At 39.7% G+C, this 23,513-nt stretch overlaps 2 protein-coding genes and 1 long non-coding RNA gene across 5 annotated transcripts in view; 2 read left to right on the plus strand and 1 right to left on the minus strand.

Moving 5' to 3' along the window:
• Window positions 1-23,513, minus strand: part of LOC124314010 — a 379,219-nt gene that overhangs the window by 256,113 nt on the left and 99,593 nt on the right. The window lies entirely within an intron of this gene.
• Window positions 6,666-8,080, plus strand: LOC124319315. Of its 3 annotated transcripts, none has more exons than XR_006913026.1 (5): window positions 6,666-7,054; window positions 7,118-7,253; window positions 7,300-7,527; window positions 7,618-7,753; window positions 7,811-8,080. It is a non-coding gene; the product is annotated as an uncharacterized LOC124319315 (long non-coding RNA). The 3 variants fall into 3 exon arrangements; XR_006913020.1 differs by having other exon boundaries at window positions 7,313-7,527; XR_006913032.1 differs by having other exon boundaries at window positions 7,198-7,253; window positions 7,313-7,527.
• LOC124316795 (glutathione peroxidase 3-like) lies at window positions 9,647-11,186 on the plus strand. Its single transcript, XM_046782720.1, has 5 exons — window positions 9,647-9,739; window positions 9,841-10,050; window positions 10,156-10,284; window positions 10,374-10,517; window positions 10,627-11,186. The coding sequence occupies exons 2-5, from the start codon at window positions 9,913-9,915 to the stop codon at window positions 10,843-10,845; spliced, it is 630 nt and encodes a 209-aa protein (XP_046638676.1). The 5' UTR covers window positions 9,647-9,739; window positions 9,841-9,912; the 3' UTR covers window positions 10,846-11,186.

Here is a 23,513-nt window from a genome sequence, read left to right on the forward strand (position 1 = left end):
GCGTTGGGACCCTGCCATGGACACTTCGCTACCAGCTGACGTCTGAGTAAGAATTATTCGAGCTCGATTGTTGCCATAGAGTTGATTCCACAGTCTCTTCGAGCGCCATCTTCTCTGCTTATTTATTCCTTATTCTAGGTTTTTCTTCATTTTGCTTCGTGTTATTTTTTTCTTTCTTCTTCTTCTTCTGTTGAGCGATTGTCAACCTTTCCCCTTGACGTTTCGGTCCAACGGTTTCCAGATGCAGTAAAAGAATAGATGACTTTCCATTTCCCCCTTTGACATTATAACAGTTTCAAGTGCACGTACTTACCGGTACATACAATACGTATAGATACCCGTCTATCGATTGTCCTTGGTTTATTGAAAAATCGCAGAAATATTCATTTTTCCGAGATTAAAAGTTGTCTTATAACTAGAAAAAAACAAAAATGATCTGCCGCAGGAGACATTCTGGGAACTTGTGCTGTTATATAATATTATGATGTCTCATCGTCATCGATGGGTATTGCACACTTGTTTCAATGGAGATGTGGTGATAGCGGTAAGTCTAGAAGTGTCTGGTTCTTTGGTGGTTATCAGCCGACGCTCAACACTATCCGCCCGTCGACGTCAATGGGAAGAACCCGACCCCCGAAAAAGCTTATTTCCTTTTTTTCGATCGTGTTACCACCAACCCTGTAGGACGTTGATGTCTTCTTTGTTACTTGGATCTTTTGGCTGGGTCGCTCCCTTTGTCGATCACTTTTTGATTCTGACGTGTGAAGCCTGGCGCTCGGTTGGCTGCAAGAGATAAATAGACACGAGCCGCCTGTCTTTTGTACCGAGCAACTGCAACCGAGTTTTGTGTCTACACAATTAAAGCCGCTGAATCTTTTTGGCTGGTGGTTGATGGCGAGGTCGCTCTATTGGCAGCATTGGACCACAATGGGGGGGGGGGACCAGTGACCTCCAACTGACAACTGAATGATGATGACCAGCGTCGATCAATATCTATTGGTATTCAGGAGATTGTCACCCTCAAAGGCTTTGGGCGGGTGGGCGATTCTCTTTCTTTTCGGGGGTTGAATCTAGCGCCGGGCACGTCCGGCGGCGGCGACGATATTCCCATAAATCAATGTCCAACTTGGTTGACAATTCCGCTCTTTTATGATTCAATTTTTCTTCTTTGCCCGCGTCTGCGGACAGCAAAGGCGAAAAGCGGGTGCATACATTATAAGAGTTCAAGGCGAGATTTCGCCTATATCCGCTCCCTTGGCTGGTTACGCATAAATTGAACAAGTCGAAAAGAGGAAGTCAGGAATATACAAGGAAGTCGAGAAAAAACATGCGAGGGGACTTCTCGTCGTGTCGGGTAATCGCCTTCCTCTTGTCACGCTGAAAGGTCCCATTAGACGCGTATCATAAGTAATTGCGAGACAGACGAGAAATCTTCCTGAATCTCTCCTCTTCTTAGGCTCCATCTTGATGCTGTGTAGCACATAGTTTTGACGAGTTGACACGGACACCCTCCCCTTAAAGATTTTGGCGTACCTCGTTCAAGTGCGCTGGCCTATACTGGAAGTCGAATCTGGGAAGACTGGGCAAGATGCCTTGAATGCCTGCAATCCCGCGTGTCGTAACCTGAGCAACGGACATGGATGCGACGGGTTCCGCCGTGTGAGGTTATACGATCCCTTCAGAAATTAACCATGCACAACAGTGATTCACGTATTGGACTTGACGCATTCCATGTTTGAGTGCCATCCGCGCGGGCGGCTATTATCTACTGCCTTTGATTACAACCTGACCAAACTTGAACCCACGGGCTTTCTTTTTCACCGCCTTCTTATACAAGCATTTAATGTCGGCTTGCTTTGCCACTCTTTTCATCCTGCACGTTGGATGGTAAAGCATCATTCTTTGAAGACAAAAGCGATTCTGGTTGATCACATCATCCGACAAACTCACGGCGCCACCGCCACTACGGTTTTACAAAACCAAATTGGATTTTAAATAGTTTTAAAAGTTTTGTACAAATCAAATAAAGAATTAAATAAAAAATCAAAATTTCATTTGATTAGTGATTTAAATAAATTTTGAATGAGAAAAATATTCACAGTTGAATCAGAGCCATTTAGCTTGAAAGTTGCAACACTGTTTTACAGACGAAAAAAATATTGTCTGAAGCATGATCTCAGTTTAGTTTAAGCACAGGTGATTGAACAATAGTGCTCAGAGCCCCCAGCAAACTTACAAATGGTAAATTTAATTGAAAATACGTGTTACAAAAGTATCATTATTGGTGTGTAATGTAATGTAGAAAAAATCTGACGGGCATTGTTTATAAATCCGAAGGTTGTTACATTTCGAACCCAAATCGCCACTCATGTTTATTAGTTAATGGAAAAAAATGCATTAAGAAAGACAGAAATTTTGAATTCTGAAAAAAGTGACATCGGTCCAAAAAAAATTTGCCGATACTGCAGAAATGCATTTTTCTTAGCTATAACTTCGATTTGAATGGAAGATTCTGTATACATTCTTATCCTGGGCTTTTTGCTAGTATTTCTTTCATCCTGTTTAAACTCTGAATGCAGAGAAGGGCGAATACATACTTGAGATGGCCCGAGATGTATCAAAAGCAGTCGTACGTAAAGATTTCTTGATTCTCCATGTGCGCCTCTGTGTGTACGTTCTCAACTTGGAGACGGTTCCCAGCCAAAAAAGGAAAAAGAAAGATGAATTCCCTTTTGTATTCCTAAACCTCTTCTATCCCTCGCTGTTGCAAAAGCAAAAATGGCGGATCGGGCTCGTGCATTTTCCACGTCGACTGATTACCAGACGACGTGCAAGTTCTGGGAAGACTTTTGCTAATCTGAAATGAGAGCGTGTTGCATGCTCCATTGACTATCTTTTAACATTGGTTCTTCTTTGTGCCCATCTAGGTTCGTGATTCCAGTACGCGAGGCGTCATGCATGTCCAGGACTTGTTTCAACTAAAGGTAAGATTTCGCTCCCTTTTATCTCATTTTCTCTTGCTTGGCGAAAAATGGCAATTTTTGTTGAATATCCAAATATTTTGTGAAAAAATTTTCTCGATCGAATCTCTTGCTTAGTTTCCCCAAATAACGACATCTCCACCATATGTTGTCATTTGGTTATCCGTTCTCCACCAACTTTTTCGACTCTTAGCTTGTGTTTTTTTTTTACAAGTTTGTTCCCGTGCACTCGAATCGAGTGAGCACAGCCCCCCGTGACCCTCTCCTCGACCTTAATGAGATTAGACACGCAGTGACATCAAAACGGGTGGTTCAATCAGTGTCCACTACTTCTATTGAATGCGCATGACGCGCGAATGACGAACCAAAAAATCCCAACGACAACATCTTCGTTCCGCTCCGCTTGGCGTATCGAAATCTTCTTTGCTGATTGTTTCCTTGTTCCTTGTCCGCCTGTCCTAATTTTCATCCGCGACTTGTGCTGTAGTCGTCATTTCAATTATGTCGCTGTTTCTCGGTTCGAATGTCAACTGTTACCCAGGATGGCTTGAAACTCTTTTCCATGCTTGAGGAAGCAATTGGTTGTTTTTGGTGTCAACCGGTGCTCATGAGCCCGTGCTGTTTATGGATGACCCTTTCAGCCTTTCTCAAGTTGAGCCCCATCTCATCGTGAAGGAGGCGAAGTTAGATAGCGGCAAATGTAAATACGCCAAAGAAAAACACGGATCGTAACGCAATTTCTAGTCGACTTTCCTTGTTTATTTTTATTTATTTTTTCATGTTGTCGTGGTGCTCAGACGGGCTCGCATCGCATGGATACTGGTTGCTTTGCTGCCTAGTCGATTTTGTTTTTTTCTTTTCCATCTCGAATCACAATTCGTTTCCCTACGCTGCAAACTTGGTTGTTCCTAGAGTTTGTATGATAGCTTCATTTTCAATTCATGCATCACGTACAGGGTTAAAAAAGAGACTTCATGGCTTGAATTATTCCGGCTCCTTTTTTGCATACAGAAATGTTTTCGTGACTTTTTGACACTCAACCTTTAGACGTTTTTTTTTCCATGAAGACGGTCATAATAGATGCATTATCAGGCTCTGCTGTATACGTGTGTGTATCCCTTCCGTTTCCACTTAAAAACAGTTGAGAAACCGTCGACTCTGCGCGGCAATATAAAATCATGAATAAATAAACACGTAGACTCTGAAGAATCTGATATCAATGCGGCATAAATCACCCCCGAGTAATGCCTTGGCGTATGCAAGGACTCTTCTCATTTTTTTCCCCCCCACATAGCAACGGCCATCCCGTGAAGGGCATCGTCGTTTGCCTGACTTTTTGTTTCGACGCCCTTTATTTTTTTGTTTTTTCGAGTGTCCCTTGCTGTTATAATCTGTATGCTTCCTGCATTGCACCGGCCAGAGAGATAGCTCTAAACACCTCATGCTCTTCTTCCTCCCCCTTGTCCGTGTTAAATGGTGCGCTTTAATGGGCCCGGAAGCAGTTGTTTGTTGGCTATTGTTCGGAATCAATCCTTTTGCGGAGGACTCCCCCCCCCCCCCTCTTTTTGACTGTACATCTGCCAAACTCGTGATGCAGGTTTCTCGTGTGTGCTTCGATCCAACGCAAGCAAATCGATAGTTCACACGAAAAGGCTCGGGGTACAGGACTCTCGGCGTAGTAACGGTTGGACGACCCCTATACGTTACATGGGAGGGAAAAAATTGGGTGAATTCTGCCTGCCTCTTTGGGTGTGTTGCGTTTGTTCAATGTAGGCTTACAGTACGTGCCTCAGTCACGGTCAGATGACCGGGAATGGCTGCTCTTTCATCTTTTGTGTTGTTGCTGTTGATGCTGTTTGTTGTTATTTAACGACGTAGGACTTGCGAGGATATTCAGACTGCATTTGCACAAGGAATCGAAGCGGAACTTTTGGTTCCAGCACCGGGGGGAAGACCAAAAAAAAAGCAAATCCCTACCAGACGACAGTTGATTTAGTAGCACGTTAAATAAGGAGAGGGGGGCCGCATCTTCTTCTTCCTCCTCGGTCGCCTCATCGCGGACACGCGGAAAGCTCCTCTGATGTGTACCGATCAATTGCTAGACTCTGGCAGTTCAAGATTTCCGAGAGGAGATGAGGGATGCATTGGTCTCTTGCGATGTTTGTGTTTTCCTTTGCCATCCGTATTTTAAGCTCCGTTTTATTTGTTTGGAAATGTTTTCGGCGAATCGAAAGAAAAAAAAACAACTACCAGCGTAGCACGAAAGACGCACATGTTTCTTTCTTGGCTCTGATGAGATGTCATCTCCTGTCTTCATCGTCATGCTTACAAGCCATGATGACAGCCTCCTTTATTTATTTCTTCCTGTTGTCCCTCTCGGTCTTTTTCTTCTTCTTTTTCTGCCGGAAAATGTCACGTGGACCTCGTCTTTCCATCGACAGACTCACGTTTCAGTTCATTGATGCAAACGCCACTCGTCGTGTTAGTATGTCTATTCAACGAATATACATACTGTTACGTGCGTAATATACATATACGACGTCAGGGGCTGCCGCCTGCATCCGGAGACTCCGGTGAGGTGATGGATGTCACGGTTGTCGCCGAGGACCAAAGGCCTGACAAAGCTCCGCCGTTGAGTCATGTTTCCACCTCATTTACGTCCAACATATATCAGAGATACGTGAAGGGACTGAAATTGGCATCCCTCTCCCCTTTTCTCTTCTGCACACGAATCTGCCGGGAGATTTTTTGTTCTCTTTTTCTTCCTTTTTTTCTGAGATGGCCGCTCGATGGATGGATGCTGAAATATCGCCGGCGCTACATTGATCTTTCCCGGTTGACCGAGTTCGAGTTTCGTAGCATGTATGTATACATATAATGACTGGGAGGATATTTTTTGTTCTCCCCTTGTTCCTCTTTGTACTCTTTGGCCTTTTACGTACCCCTTTTGTTTTGGTTTTCAAAGGCCTTTGAGGCCATATGGCCATATGACGTTTTAAATGGAAGAATTCCGCGTATTCTATCTCGACTTTACACCAACGTTTGTTTGGAGTTTGTGGCTATAGAAATCGTCAGCGCGGTGAGCTGTTGCTTCAAAACAATAGTTTAGACATTGTCAACTGTTCGGTGAACAATTTGGGTCTGTACTTTGCGCTACTAAATGGTTGTCTACCCCAAACAAGGAGCGATGCTAAGCGACATGTGTTTTAACTCTTCCTTCGCTTCCTTCGTCCCGCATCTATTTTGGGATAAAGTGCGACATTTCCAACTAAAGAATTGATATCGTCTTACTGGAAGGTGGTGTGTGTTGTGAATAGAAGCGACATTCTTGTGATTTAGCAGAGACATCGGCGAGTAGAAATAGATTTTCTTGTTGTTTTTAGTTGTTTGACTGTCGTAAATATTGACACAAACAGATTCAAATTGCACGGAAGAAATTTTAATCGGCGGTTTATCCTGGCGAGGCTCAGACGAGGCGGGATCGATTAAAGGATCGGGTGATTCCGAAGTCTAAGCCAAACTTGTCAGAAAAAGAATCGACGCAACTATCAGTTTCCATGACAACCAAATTCCCATCTATAAATGACATTTGAAATTTACGAATAACACGACAGTTTATTGATATAAAAAAAAGGATGATTTGAATTTATTTTTGTTCCATTTTTACTACCTTTGAAAAAGAACTCCAATCTGTCGATGTGCTTCGGTGAAGAGCAGCTGAAGGTGTGACGGCATGAACTGAAGGTAAAATGTAACACGAAGTTTTGTGTTGCGAAGGTCTTAACCGAAACGATTTCTTTTCCTGTCTCGTTCGTGCTTAGCAAAGTCTCATCACGGCCATCCGCCAGCGCCTGAGGAAAATGAAGCCTACCTATGATCAGTGATCACATTCCATCTCCAAAAGGACTGCATTGCCACAAGGTTAACGGACTAAGTCAGCCTTGCAAACAACGTAAAACCACAAACAAAATAGTCGGGCCGTTAAAATATTTTATTAGTACGAATCAACAATCGACACAAGTTAAGTTGAGGAACTGTACATTGAAAAACACATAATAAGGACAAGTCAATCGGTAAGTACAGCAGAGAATTTTTAAAATTAATTGAGTATATTATTTCCTTTTTTAATGAGTTAGGTTAGGCTATTGCAGCAAATATTTGCTTGCAACTACAAATAAAATTACTGATGAAATCTCTTCAATTATCTGGTCATTAGAAATTGGGGCAGCTGATTGGTGACGTCCGAGGCGGATCCGGTGACGACATTCAACGGTATACATGGCCACCTCCTAATGCCGACTGGCTAATTTTTGTCTAGAATTATCTATTAGCGTGTCTCGGCCGTTTCCGCTGATACTGTGCCAATCCTATGCCGGCTCGGCTGGTGTTGTGAACGATGAAACAATGGCATGGATGAAGAAACCTCGTTGTGCGCGGACTTCCGGATCGTATTTTAGCGGAAGGTTCTTCCACTTGGCGGAAGCACAACATTGACATTCAAAATACTCGCAGTTGTGGCATCGGATCGTACAATACGCATTACAAGGTAGTGATTTATAATAGTATGATTTCCTTATTCTTCCAGTGTCATATTCCTTGATTTCGCCATTGATTTCTTGATTGTCGATTTTGACAGCAGTAACGTGTCGAATAGCAGCCCAAAGAAGAACCAATCTTAGTCTGTGGAAGAACCATTTACTGCCGATACACCGCAGCAACCAACGGGGCGATTGAACTTGAAGGGCGAAAGAAGGTGGACAAGGAAGAGAAGTGTAAATTTTGGTTTCCTTAATAAGTTAAGATCGATATTGATTTTCTTAATAAGACAGGATTGATGCCACAAGCAGGACCGATCCAGTCTGCGTCTGCCGTACCTTACAGCCGTTGCTCTGAATAATCGGAAAGTTTGCAGCTATAATAATTCTACTTCAACTTAAAGATCCACATTTGAGTTTCACTGTTCTGTTCGTGGAATAAGTATTTGAAAGAAGATAAGGGTCACTTTACTTACGAAGGCATTCTCTAACGTAACTATAAAACATACCGTTTTAGTTTGTTAGGTCAGTCAGTGTCACACCAAATAAATTTTAAAATCAAAATTGCTGAAATAAAATTTCAAATTTTCATTGGCAATAACAAAAAAGAAGAAAGAAAAAATATTGTGTTTTTTTCATTTTTTTGCTGATTTAATTTGTCTTTTCGGTTCTCACAAATGTTCGTCTGCAGTGCAAAATTGAAACTCGTTAAATTTTGTTCAGTACTAATTTACTACAACCTAATGGTCTAATGGAATTTGAAATGAAAAAGTTTAAAAGAAATGAGTTGACTTAAGTTGCTACTACTACTTTCGGAAACAGTTGGGCCTTACAAGTCTGGGTATAGCCAACTCAGTTTTCATAGTGTTGTTGTGTCAAAGTGCGAACCATTTAATTGTTTGATTCTATTGAGATGGAGATTGTAGAGTTGTGCGTTGACGTGAATTAGGACTCCTTAGTGCTTCAATCGACATAATCATCAGAGGAATAAGTTATCATCACCATCAAGCCACCAGAGACCGTGAATGACCGATCCTGGCATTTTGGCAATATGCAGAAAATTCCACTCACCTGAGCCATCACCACGACATTCATCAAAGTAAAGGCAGCAGGTAAGAACTTTTTGTACCTGTCTCGAATTGTAATTTCAATTGCGAATTGCCGACTGATTAGATTACGTGCCCCAATTCGCATTCGCCAAGCAATCGTTTCATTAAATCATTGAAAGTGTTGACCAACACTTACGTAAGACCAGTCTGACATTTTGTTATTTAACAGCCGTTTGTTTGTTCGCCTTTTTCACACCGTGCGACTGTCCATTTTATACCGGAGGTAAAATTTACGAGTACGATTCGGCGGTAAAAATAAAAAAATAAATAAATTTTTATATCTGGCAATCAAAATTTTTGTGGACGATTGCACAACTGAAATGCGAATTCTTTGCAAATTCCGATCCGTTATAGTGAATTAAACGCGAATGAATTTTCTTCCATTTCTAGTCCGAGGCGCTTTTTGTAAATCTGGCAATCAAAATTGGATTTTGTTTGCCATTTTGTTTTCGTCTAGAGTGTTACGTGTTACAGATAGAAATTTCAAACTTAGTGTGACCTTCTCCAGCAAGCTAATATCTCCAACACTATCCGGTTGTATTTTTTGATCGACGATTTCATTTAAATGTTTCATAATGTTTGACAACTTCATTCTGGACTTTGTCGTTCCACTTTTCGATGCGTAATCTCATATCTGTCTCATCTTTGTCACCCTTGTTGTAAATATTAACGGCGCATTCGAGTGGTCCAATAGCGCAACGGGAGCGTAGAAATATGTTTTATCGCTGGCACTCGTCGTTCTTTCTCAAAACTCTCAATCTCCTGCAGGCGATTGTACTACTGTACTTCGTGATATGCTCTAAATAAAAACCGTTTCCACCACAACCCCAAGGAAAACCATCGTACGTGCAATTGTCAATTGACCAACTTCCAGCTTAATGACACTAGCATGGGCGCCGCCTTATGGAGTTGATCAACCTCCAGTTTACGGACTCTGCTTCTGGGAATATAGAAAGTAAGCTTTAATATAAAGTCGTTTCGCAATTTTTTCCATGTGTTTAAAAACCAACTTCGAGTTTCGTGTAAACGTTAGTCTTGAATCTTGATCGAGCACCCCATCCGGGTGAGAAGACTTAACTTGCTGTTTTCTTTTATTCTTGTCCAGCAAGTAAAGGTAAAACGAAGCTTGTATATTTTTGAAAATTTTAAATTGAGATCTTACGTGATGAATTGTATTACGTTGTGGCATTTAAAATGTTTTTTTTTAATTTTTAGATAGGGTGAAACCCGTGAAAATGGCCGTTTGGGGCATTATGCTCACGGCTGCCTGCCACCCTTTTGGGGCCCATGGTAAGCGGAGACGAGACCAAAGTGAGCCAGAATTGCGTCTCGTCCAACTCTTCCACTGACATTGGCGTTTATAGTTATGCAGAGAGGGAGCTCAACTGCTCAAGGACATTATTCCTTTCGGAATTCTTGGGGAAGGTGACATCCATTTCTGATTATTAGTCTGGAAGTTGCCAATGCGGCATTCCGTATCCTCTGACACCTGTTTTTATTTGTTTTCTTCTTCTTTTTGTGAAACAAAAGGTAATCCTCCTCGTTAACGTGGCAACTTATTGAAGGTTCAGCTATCAGTACCACGAATTGAATGCACTACAAGAGGAATTTGCCAATGATTTGGTTGTTTTAGCTTTTCCTTGTAATCAATTTGCTAGGGTATTATTTTTTAAATGCCACTAACCTCTCCTAGGATATGTAATTAACCGATTTTTCAATCTGATACTTCGTTATGGAAATGTTCACAGCAAGAACCCGGAACTACAGATGAGGAGATTATGAACGGGATTCGTTACGTCCGGCCGGGAAACGATTTCCAGACGAACATAACGTTTTTCCGCAAGATTGAAGTCAACGGCGCTAACGACCATCCCTTATATTCTTATCTGAAAGTAAGCGATGGTTTTATTTTTGTTCTACGTATAACACGACGTCGTTATACTGAGCGGCGGATCTTGATTATCTTCGATTATCTTTTTATCTATTTCACTGAAATAACAGAAAAGTTGCCCGACGACTCGTGATTTCTTCGAACCAATCGCCAGACTAATTTACAGTCCATTGCGCAACAACGATGTCCGCTGGAATTTTGAAAAGTTTCTCATCGATCGCAAGGGAAAACCTGTGAAACGTTACGATGCCAGTACTCGAGTCTCAGATATGCGCGTTGACATTGAATCCCTTCTTTTCCCCTCTGTAGAATTTGTTTATGGATCGTAATCTTTTTTTTTTTTTAACTTGCTCGTAGATGTTTTTTTGTAGAAGCAGTTGTTGTGAGGAGGAGAAAACGAGATTGGCACGAGTTACGTAATGACACTCCAGATCTCAACCGCCCGAAATATGGCGGCGATTTGGAGAAGAAGTTTGAAATTCGGTTCGACTTGAATTAAGGATGTGACGGAGAGATCATTTACCATCTCGCTCTCGTTTTCGTGCTCCCTTGTGCATTCGGGTGCCGTCAGATCCGGTTTCAATCGCCAGTTTTGTCCGCTCGAGTCCGTTTCGTACTTTCTCTCGCCTCACGACGGCTGCGGATGAATACATGACAGTTGAAGCAGCAACCACATTTTCCCTTTTTAAAAATAACACATTTTAACTACAATAGGGCGGTGCCAGTTGCCAGGATATTGCCCCGTCCTTGTTGGTTTGGGTTGTTTTCTTCATAAGAACGTAATAACGCCATTTTATACTATAATATTTATACAAAATATTGGGATTCTATTGTCGGTGGAGTCTTCTACTCTTCTGTCTTTGGAGTTCTACGGTCATTATATATCGATAGTTCAGCCTTCAGGTATAAAATTTACCAGATTTTGAGTCCTCAGAGTTGATATTTCACAACTAAGGCTTTAAATTATTTGTCAAATTGATTGTTTTTGCAATTTTCTTATAACTTTCAGTTTTGTTACAACACAAAAATAAAGAATTTGATTGCATTGCATTTGCCGCCTGATACAGGCGATTGTATAGCATCTAGCGGAGAAATTCTTTACTGCCTATCGGCCATTGCCATTCATCGTCTGCTACCTAACTATTTCATTTCTCACGTGGTCGGAGTGGAGACAGTCGCCTGGTCGCCATTTTCCTACATTTTGGATATTCCTTGTCTAGTTGGTTATCTCTCTTCTAATTATGCTACTAAGTATTGTTTCATATATCTTGTAGTCATTTCGTTTTCATTAAACATTCCTCACTGTCAAACTAACGATATTCGTTCTTGTCCAGCCCAGCTTGTGATTCATTGCTCAAAGTAACTTTCATATTGGAATTTTTCAAAAAACTTTTTGTGCTGCGTTCTGGTTTCATTTAAGTAAGAATAGTTAATGAAGCTAAACATTATTTGTGTTAATCTTTCTATTTTATTCAGATTTCCTGACTTCAGAAGTTGGTGAGGTGTTAAGGGAGATCTGCAAGATTGGTCAGGACTCGTGTTCAACTGTTCATCACCAAATTATTTCATGTAGTAATTTACCTATGTTTAGTGAACACAAAGATTCCAAATCTGATTCCTTTGTCTAAGTTGAGACATCACAAATTTTCTAAAAGGTTTTCTTTTTTGTGTTAGGACGACATGTTAGGATTCATTTTTGACAGGAGAATTAAAAGAAGTTTTTTTTGGGGGGAAGGAGGTACTTTGGATTCTTTAATTTTATTTCTCAGGGTGGGCGAGGTGGCAAGATTAAAAGTTAACTGTAAGTTCTGTGGCGTTGGAGGACAACGTCATTTTGAGATGACAGTATTTTAGAGAATTGTACATTTCTTTTGTTCCTGTTCCCAGAAAATTGACTCGTTTTATGCCATGTCGATCGATTTCGTAATGAATGGTCTCAATTAGATATTGTTTTTTATTAGCTTGACTTTACTTCTCCCCGAGATTAGTTGCTCCTGACTAGTAGTTGCTATTTTCCGTATCGACTTCTTCCTAATATTAATTGCCACAATCTTCTCCTGACTGAATGTCTTGGATGCAGTTTTATCACGGCTATGTTTACAGTTGACTGATCGGCGATTTCACGTAGTCATACAATTAGCACAATTTTGGATAAATTTTTTTCTTTTATTTGAAGACATTTCTAAAAAAGATTTTCTGAACACCTAAGCTCTTTCTCTTGCTAAATAAACTGTATATATTCGTGTACAATATGTAGTGTGTTTAAAAGTATGGATTCTTAAAGTTGAAATTAAAAAAATTAAAAACAGAAATAAATAGTTGGAATCGCATTTATATTCCCACCTCCGCCCACAATTCCTCCACTTTTCATACAATATACATACATATAAACAAACATACATACACATAAGTTAACCGGTAAACCCGTTGGCTGCCACGCCATACAACCCGTAGGTTACTCTCTACACGAACTGTCCAACCCCGCGGCAAATAAACCACGAGACCGAACAGCGCGGCCCGTGCTACAGAGCTAACATGGGGGAGCAAAGGCGTGGCAGCCAACGGGTTAACTAACACAAAACATATTTCCAACAACAAATGATGATCCGCGCTGACATTTTTGAAATACCGGCGACCTTTTGGTGTCCATCTTCTCAACGTCTCCTCTACATATAAACCTGAAAAACAAAACAATACTTATTAAATGACATGGCAATTAAAGTTACACTTAGTAAAAAGATCAGATTTTTAGCTCTAAACTTAAACAGCGCACTAATAATTGATTAAAATATGGCTGGCAATATCGAGAAATGTACGCAGAACAAAGCTCACTTACTAGATTCATGCAAATTTTCCGGAACTATACCGGAAGTAAGCGATAGCGACTTAACTATTGAGCTCCCGTCAAAATAAACCACATATCCGTGATCTCCATGAAATTTGGGGTCGATTAGATGTGATTCAAACGAAATCCAAAATTTGGCCAAAATCGAGAATTTTCCTGAACTTATAGTTCAGGAAAATTTTCGAAACCGGAAGTATGCGTACGTACAAAAAAAAACATGAACTTTATCACAAATTTGATGAGGATCCCGAATATGTGGTTCTTTTGTGCGTCAAATGAATATTTACTGAACTACTGACTGAAATAAGAAAAACCGGAAGTAGGAAAAAAAAACACATTATGAAAAATCTAACAAGTGAGCTTTGTTGGTGGAATAGTTAACGTCAGTTTTCCCTAAAAAATTTCTACACAGCAGCTGCCGATAAATGTTTAAAGAGATTTGCAAAGTTACTGAAACTGACTGTTTTGACAGCTGAAAATTATGAAAAGCCATCTAGCGTTAGAAAAAAGAAACGTATAAGAAATACTTCGTTTGAGCGCAAGAAGTGCCTGATTTTGAAACTATTACACATACCAGAGTTTAAAGCAAGTAGATAATTAGTAGATAATCTACGAAAACAAGTCAATTGTCCGGTACCTGAGCATAATCCCGTTGAGAGTGACTACAGTTGCGGATGAAGGGACCACTGAAGTGATCTTACTCGTCAGTGATGTACGACAAGATGTGTAGCAGCATAAGCAGTGAAGCTAGATGAGCGTGCGTCGCGAAGATCTCCATCCTTGGAGCAGAACTTTGGTGGAAATCACACTTCTGTCCTGGACAAAGATCAGCTGCAAGTCACCATTGTCTCAAGGATCTCCGTGCCGGACCACACAATTCCAATAAAGAATAGGGTTGTAGAAGAGTTGTAGAATGGCATTGTAGATTGACATCGGCGGCCGACTCGCGATCTCAGGTACGTGCTGTAAAAAAACGAATGGGAAATTAAAATGAAGCTTAAACAAAAAATAAGATTTTTGCGTCTTACTTAAAGATTTTGGATTAACTCCCTCCGATCAAGGGAAAGTGAATACCGAACTTGTTTCTTGTTTGTAAAACACAATGATCTAGAATTTCCAGTAGAAACATTATGAGTACAAAAAGCAACTTACATTTAGTATGGCGTTGAAATTATTCCAAACAAAACACAAAGGAAATTACGAAGAAACATGGAAGACACCAGTAGAAACTTTCAACATGTGACAAGAAAACAATGCGATTCTAGCGACATCTAACAACAATCAAAGTGATCGTTTTGTCCATTTACTTTTATAGGCCACCTTGTGGTGGCGAAAAAATCTTTATGATAAAATTTGAAAAATTTGAATTTAATGCTACCAATGCGCCGGTAGCATAGTCCGGGAAATTCTTTATCGTGATTTCAGACGAAATCAAAGCCACAGACTTATTCAAAATGTAAACTGGTTATTGCAAAATAACCTTCAACAAAATCACGCGATTCACGCCCTTCGGTCGAGAAGCTAAAGATTCCTTCAACTCACCCTACTTTGATCATGTACAAACAAAGAGAAAGCAAAATAAAAACTGGTCGGAGTGCCCAATTTATAAAATCATCGGCCCAGCGAGGCCAATAGGAAAAAGAAAAACATCAAACCAGGAAATACGAACTGGTTTGAAGGCCAGACCTAAACCAACAACATCAAAGAACCAATAAATGACTAGACCGTTCGTTCATCAAAGAGGTGAATGTCGACTGAGCAGTCCGAGCTGAAGCCGACAGAACAAGACGTCACATGGTAAGCAGCTGGTAACAGACGTTAACGAGCGTTCTTCATAAAAGCCATTACGAGTAAAATAACAAGTTGTTTACAAGTACGTCATTATACAACCCTCACCAAACAGGTACGATCAACACATACTATGCATACAATGACCCACAACGTAAAAGAAATCTTCGCTTTCTTCACAGACTTGACAGACGAGTTTGAGACTTTGAGTTGCTTAGTTTCTCTTCTCCCGTAATTGGAATTATTCAGAAGCGCGACAACGTTGAAGTTGAGCGCTATTACCACTTGGTGTTACACTTTCGAGCACAAATCTTGAGACCTCTGAATAGGAGAGATGGACACGAAATTTCTCTTCTTCATCGGATTGTTTTCCATCGCTCAAATGGCCGTTGGGCAAAGCCGAACCGGGTAAGAAAATCAATTTGTCGCGTACAATTGTCATTATTCCAATTCAACCCGTTGATAAAAGCTTCAAGTTTTATGTGAACTTAATGGGAGAGTAAAAGCAAAAATAATTGTGCAGATATTAAATCAAGCCGTTTGACAATTTAGGTTACTTTCTAAAGTGTGCACGTCTTTCTTTATATAGGGAAGCATCCCCCTGGGCTTGGGCGTGCCGAACTGGCAGGGGTTGTGTTAAAGTGGCAAAAGATTTACCTGTAAAAGGTGATAACATGAACAACCCAACACTGGCAGGTTGCAAATTAACTTCAATGACGAGTCGGTGCTGTGGCCAAAACCACGCGACGCAATCTATCTCTCAAAAACCCTTGTGTCTTTCCTTCCGAATTTCCGATCGACATCCGCATCAATCGAATCAACGCACCAAGTTCCGAGGTACCCCCTGTCAAATGCAAATCAATTTCATTAAAAACAAACTATTTTGTTTTCTTTAAAGGTTAAATCGTTGACGAATGAAGTGATTGCAATATTCCGTGGCGTCATCCGCAAGAGTATTCCGGAAGCATTCCGCCGTCGCAACCAAACAGCAAAAGATGGACAGCGGCCGCAAATTCATATTCAAGTGTCTATCACGTCAGGTGACGTAAGGCTCGGGATGGAAACGCAAGAGTCTTACAATTTGCACGTGAAAACGATATTCGCCACTGCGGCCACACAGTCTGCTAGTCCGCGCAGCACAACATCCGTTTCCATCACGGCCACGACTTTTTTTCGGAGGTTTCACGTCACCCCATTGAAACTTTGTCGCAAATCATGGCCTGGGATAAAACTCTGGAATCGATGATTATGTTGACGGATGCCAACATATCCGACTCGCCAGCCTTTGTTCACCGTGGACTCATCATCGACACGCCGCGTAATTTCTCAGCGTTCCAGTCATCAAGAAGATTATCGACGCCATGTCCTACGATAAACTCAACGTATTCCATTGGCATCTGACTGATTCGCAATCCTTCCCGTTCGTGTCGACTCGGGAGCCAAGACTTCGCGCTCTACGGAGCGTATTCACCCGATCAAGTTTACCACCCTGAATAAGATATCAAAGAATTGGTTCACTACGCCATGGTTAGAGGAGTCAAGATAGTTCCGGAATTTGACGCACCAGGTCACGTTCTGACAGCGGATGGGAATGGGGCGAACGTGCCGGAATGGGCCAGTTGGCTCTTTGCCTCAATATAGAACCATGGCACGACTACTGTGCCGAACCACCTTGCGGAATCCTGAAAACCCCATCAACGATAACATCTACTCCGTATTGAGCAATATCTACCAGGATATTCAGAGGAGAAAATGCTCTTTTTTTCTTTACCGAATACAAACAAGAGATTTTAATACCAATATATCAACTTTTGATTCAACATGGAATCGACGTAAATTGCAAGAATGACAACGGATGCAACGTTCTAAGCTACGTTTGCGGAACTTACAAACAAGAGACTTTAAAAGAAATAATTAAACTTTTGATTCAACATGGAATTGATGTTAATTGCAGAGACCAGGATGGACTTAATGCTCTCAATATGTTATGCAGGTATTACGAAAAGGAAGATTTAATTGAAATTATTCGATATTTGATCGAAAATCGAATTGAAGTTCACTGCGAGAACGAATCTGCGGGCGAATCTGCAATCATGTCATTGTGCCAGTATTCTAAATTAGGAAATGTAATTGATGTAATCGAGTTTTTGATTCAACAGGGAATCGATGTTAATTGCAAGGACAGGCACGGACGGAACGCTCTTTTTTCCTTGTGTAATAGATTTGAAGAAAAGGAAAATTTGGTTGAAATCATTCATTTTTTGATCAAGCATGGAATCGATGTCAATTGCCAAGACAACAACGGAGATTATGTCCTTCCATTTCTTTTTTCTTTTTTACCCAAAAATTTAAATGAGATAATTCGACTTTTCATCGAACACGGATTTGACCTCAAGGTCCTTCTTTCAAAGATCTACCCAATTTTTTTCACATCCTTTGAATTACTTCCTCAAGCACGTCTTCAAGATCAAAATCTAATTGACATTGTACAACTTTTGGTTGAACAGGGTTGTGAAGTCCATAATTTAAAAGGCTCGAAAGGATGTAATGCCATTCAGACGATTTTTCGTTTTTATAAAAAAGGAAACATAATTGGAATAATTCGACTTTTAATTCAACGCGGAATCGATGTCAATTGGAAGAACAATTCGGAACAAAATGCCCTTTACCATTTATTTCGATATTATAAAGAAGAAAATATTATTGAAATAGTTCAATTTCTAATTCAACAAGGAATAGAAGTGAATTGCCAAGACCGTTACATGAATAATGCCTTACATTATTTATGCACATTTTATCAAGAAGACAATTTAATTGACTTAATACGACTTCTTATTCGACAAGGAATCGATGTCAACTGCAGTGGTTGCTATGGAAGAAGAGCCCTCGATATCTTGTGTCAATTCTACACTAAAGAAAATTTAGTCGATATTGTTCAAATTTTTCTTCAGCATGAAATGTAAGTCGATGGTGAAGACGACTGGGAAGGAAGAAATTATTTCCATGACTTTCGGTCTTATCTCGGGTCTTATTATAATAGATGGACCGATTACAGCGACTTCAAAAAATGCATGCATTCCTTGTGCCAAAGTGATCAAAAAGAAAATTTAAACGAAATTATTCGACTTCTAATTGAAAATTATTGCGATGTTACGCAATATACGTTAACTTACATCGCATATGATAAGACAAAAGAAAAACATGATGAAATTCTGCAATCCATTTTAAAGAGTAGCACTATGGAAAGCATTAAAAAAAATTTGATCTAAAGTATTCATTAAGATATAGAAGGACGATCGTTTTAACATGTTTTTTTTTTACTATTCTGACTTAATTCCGCCAAAATCATTTGTCATGTTAGTTAGCCTTACCCACTCTATGAACCGTTGATATAATAGAGGAGCTGATTTCTCTTTATTCAATTTTTTGTTATACATAGTGAATAATAAAGCTGAAACCAAAATGTATCTACTGTAACACCAAAACCATATTGATCTACTGCAGATTCGATGTTCTCCTCTGATTGGTGGAAATTGATCTGACTCTTTCTACAGGTCTTGACTCATTTCTTAACGAAAATTGGGACTTTTCTAGTTGCTTCGGCAATGCATTATGCATCGCTCTTTCCACTCGTCACGGGAATACTGGAAAAATCAACGATTTCGGAACCCAATTCTGAATACCCCATCAAACTACATGCATTTCCGAAATTTTTAATCAGATTTTAAGTATAAAAAGAAAAGCGTACGTAAATAATAAAATAACAAAAAATGTTATTAACTCCATTAAATATCCCTCCGATCTCCTGCAAGTGACATAAACAAAAGTGAACTGAGAGTTTATCTTGACAAATTTTATCAACTGTTTACCTTGATAAAATCGCCAAGGTAACCAATACAAAATGATAAAGCTGCGATCTGAATGACAACGATCATACCAAAATTCCTTGATACGAATTACTCTGTCAACTCATTTAGCTTGTGAAAATCGATGAGTACTAGGAGGACTACACATACAATTTACCGCAATTTACGAAACCTTAACAAATAATTAAATTTCAGAAAGAGATGATTGAATGGAAATGTCGTACGAAGTGACGAATTTGGATCTCGATAACAAGTTGGGTGAAGGGCGTTATGGTATCGTATGTAAAGGTATATGGCGTGAAAAATCGGTGGCCGTCAAGCGAATTCAGTTAATTCATATCGCAAGCGAAACACAAGGAGAAGAAGCGTTGCAGGGACTTGATCACTCGAATGTAATAAAATTGTTTCACGCCGAGAGTGACGCAAATTTCAGGTAAAAAAAGACAAAACAAATTTGAAAAAAAAAAAATAGCGAAAAATGACTTTGGTTGACTATTTTCAGATATTATTATCTTGAATTGTGCAACGCTTCTTTGTAAAAATAATTTTTGAAAGACGGGCACAAGAATAAATACCGTGGGCCGATGCCCCAATCGCTAACGGTCCTTTATCAATTAGCTGTCGGACTGGAGTATATTCACAAAATGGGACTGGTGCATCGCGACCTCAAACCTGAAAACGTCCTCATCTGGGAAGATCCCAAAAGAGGGGACGTGTTATTGAAATGGGCTGATTTTGGACTGAGTAAACCGGTGAATGAGCGAGGGTCTTACTCTATGAGCTGAGTCAGAGGTACTTTTGACTGGTTGGCACCTGAAATCCTGAACTTATTTTATGACGACGAATTGAGTCAGTCTGAAAGTGAAACAACAGTTAAACGAGGAACTATCCAAAGTGATGTGTTTTCAGAAGGACTCGTCTTCGGATACTTTTTGTTAGGTGGTCGTCATCCTTTCGGTTTGCGTCATCAAATTCACACCCACATACTTGATAATAAACCAGTTAATCTGGATAGTAAGTTAATTTAAATAAAAATAGACTTTAAAATATGACGAAATAAAATCAAATATGCTTCAACTAAACAGAAATACAATCGGTATGTGCACGTGAACTGATACTGAGAATGCTTAAGGAAAATATCGCCGATAGAATGACATCGTCAGACGTTGCAGAATTCCTTAAGCAAATGAAAGTAAACCCTTTAACTATTACTATTTAGGAAACAACAAAAAAGTTATTCATATTCTTTTTAGAGTCAACTTGAAACCCTGTTGTTCACCTTATGTTCTCGTGATACGTATCCAAGTTTAAAAGAAATCGCAATTTTTTTACAAGAAGATATAGATATCAATTGCACAAACGAAGAAGGAGTGTCACCCCTTCTTTATCTGGTAAAGGAAAAAAACAATGGACACAAAAATTTAGTGGAAATACTTCTACTTTTGATTCAACGCGGAATCAAAATCAATTCCACGACCACCAGCGGATGGAATGTTCTTCTTTTCTTGTGTCGACATTACAAAAAAGAAAATTTAATAAGAATAATTCAAATTTTGATTCAACACGGAATTGAAATGAATTCCAAGATCAGCGGAGGATGGAATTCTCTTCATTTCCTTGGTCTTTTTTTATGAAAAAGAAAATTTGATCGAAATAATCCAATTTTTATTTCAACACGGAGTCGAAGTCAATTGCAAGACCAACAACGGATCAAATGCCCTAACTTTACTATGCGAATTTTATCAAAAAGAAAATTTGATCGAAATAATTCGACTTTTGATTCGACACGAAATAGAAATCGATTGTAGAACCAGCTGCGGATGGAACCCCCTAACGTTACTATGCGAATTTTATCAAAAAGAAAATTTGATTGAATTAATTCAACTTTTAATTCAACAAGGAATAGGTGTCAATTGGAAGACCAGCGGCGGATGGAATGCTCTCCTTTTATTGTGTCGATATTCCCAAACAAAAAATTTGATTGAAATAATTCAACTTTTGAATCAACACGGAATCGACGTCAATTGCAGTACAAGTGGTGGATGGAATGCCATCACTTTATTAAGCAAATTTTATCAAAAGGCAAATTTAATTGAAATTATTCGACTGATGATGCAAAGTGGGTGCAATGTGGATCCAGAAACACAGTCGGTGTTCTAATTTCTCTTAAGGAAAAACGATAGTCGACCAAAACAAATAAAGAGCTTTTCAACATCGTCGTCAACAGAAAGTTTCAGTTATTTTTAATAAAAATATCGTTGCGTTAGTCGAGAAAGAAGACGCAAGCCATCGCAATTCAGTTCCCTGTTGTCCGCGTCCAAATACGTTTTAGCACTTCAAAAATCTCTTCTTTCACCTTAAAAATTAAAAAGAGTCAAAGAGGTAACGTACGGTAGTATCCTTTTTCACCAATACGTTTGCCAAAAAATAAAAAAAAAGGTATACTAATCGGACTGTAAAAAAATCGATTGCCTAAATCAAACGAATAATTCGGTAGGCATCGACAGTACCGGCGATCGGCCCATGCTGAAAGAAACGAAAGGCTATAAGAATTTCAGGTCGACGATTAACTGATCTTAAGCTCATAAGCTGATAGTCGTTCCATCAGTTCGGTCATTGGGTTATTACGGTGTAGATAACAGTGTTTCCTTATCTCTTGTGTCCATATCATAAAACTATCCAAACAGTTTGCGAAAAACAAACACACATGACTTCTAAAAGCGACAGGGGATAGACTCCATCAAGAAACTTGAAATGAAAGATGACTTACCTCAAACCCAACATTGCTGTGATGCTTATTTGATGGCTATGTAATTCACACCATGAAGAATCCTTGAACAATGGTATTTTCAATACACACTTTCTGCTACCTTGATGAAGAGACAAGAACTGATGAGATTCTGAAGCATGCAGCGCCTTATTTAGCCATAGAATAGAAACACACTTTAGGTTATTTCACATTTTTGTTATATTCCACAACTACTAGAGAATACCTTTCATTTCAACCCAGGTCCTCACCCCAGATCCTCATGTCTGATGTTAACGGTGATTAGCTGCACTAGCAGATCCTGTTTGCAAATTTTGAGATTTAAAAACTGAAAAAGAAATTTGATGTCTAACATTTTACTTACCATTCTGCCGAATGCATTCGTCATTGCTTATTTGATCGTACGTTTTGCAGCATGGTGGGCTGTTGGGACGACCCGCCAAACCAGATATTAACATGCAAACTTTATCAAACTGACCAGTAGCGTTGCATTGGCCTACTTGACATTTCTTTATGAATTAGAAATTACGAAAGACTTGACAATCGTGATTTTTTAATTAATTAAACAAATATCCAGTCTCGTCTCACAGATTGAATTGAATTTTTGTTCAGATGTTTTGCTGCCTCCTGCCTGTACTCGATAGCCATCTGGTGGTGGTAAGTAGAGACACACATCAAACGCCATCTGTCGAGAATTCAAACCAACAGTCCCGATAAAAAACAAACAAGAATTGGGCGGCGGTTAAAGAATGCGCGTGTATTTAATATTATTTATTATTAATAAATACTCATCTATTTGACTGCCTACTACTTATTATTAACTAAGGCCACGCGTTGTCATAAAACGGCCAGATAATCAGCAAGTCCTCATTAAAAAAGCCAGAAACGGCAACAAAACAACAACGAAAAAACCCGGCGAGTCGATATTTGTGACCTTTAGCGCGCCACAAAAAGTTATTACTATACGCAATTTTCAAGAGGAGGGGTGGGGGGGACCCATCACCATCACTCTTTTCGAGTGGGTAGGAGGAGGAGGGATCCCAACCAGATCCGGTACGTAATGTACTGTCTTATCCGTGAATATTTCCCGCGGGACTTGAAGACCCCTTTCTCTATTGAGCAGCAGTGCAAATCACCAACATCTATCAGGATACATCTAGGATCGACTGGGTTGATAGTAAACCCGTCCAACACCCCGACACACACACAAAAGCCCAAAAGTTGTCTTATTATATGAAGTTAAATTATTATTCACGGTGATTAATGAGTCTACATGCGAACAATGTGTTGTTTGAGCTGTTAGCTGAGCACAAAAGAAATTTCTCTGTATAACTTGTATGAAATTTCAACCCAGTCCCGAGCTCTACAATAACATGGACAAAATATTCAAACGACTTTTCCCATATGTTCCCAAAATGTGGAGAAGAATATTTTTTAAAAACAACGGGGGGTTTTAAGGTCGATACTATCCCCCCCTCCCACATCCAGGAAAACCAAAACAAAATGTGAAATGTCCTTATAAAGAAAAAGAAGAAGATGCGTCTGTGGTGATTTTCAATGCGACATGGACACGGAATCCCATTGGATTAAATAACACAAAAGAGCTGAAAACCAAAATTTTTAACAAGTTGGTGTATAGAAAATGATTCGAGTTGGCAACCGGCCAATAATCGGCCACAGTTGGCTGATGCAAATGAGAGAGAAAAACCAAAAGGCAGCAGCAGCCAGCCA

Source organism: Daphnia pulicaria, chromosome 1, assembly GCF_021234035.1.
Source record: "Daphnia pulicaria isolate SC F1-1A chromosome 1, SC_F0-13Bv2, whole genome shotgun sequence".
Classification (NCBI taxonomy): Eukaryota; Metazoa; Arthropoda; class Branchiopoda; order Diplostraca; family Daphniidae; genus Daphnia; species Daphnia pulicaria.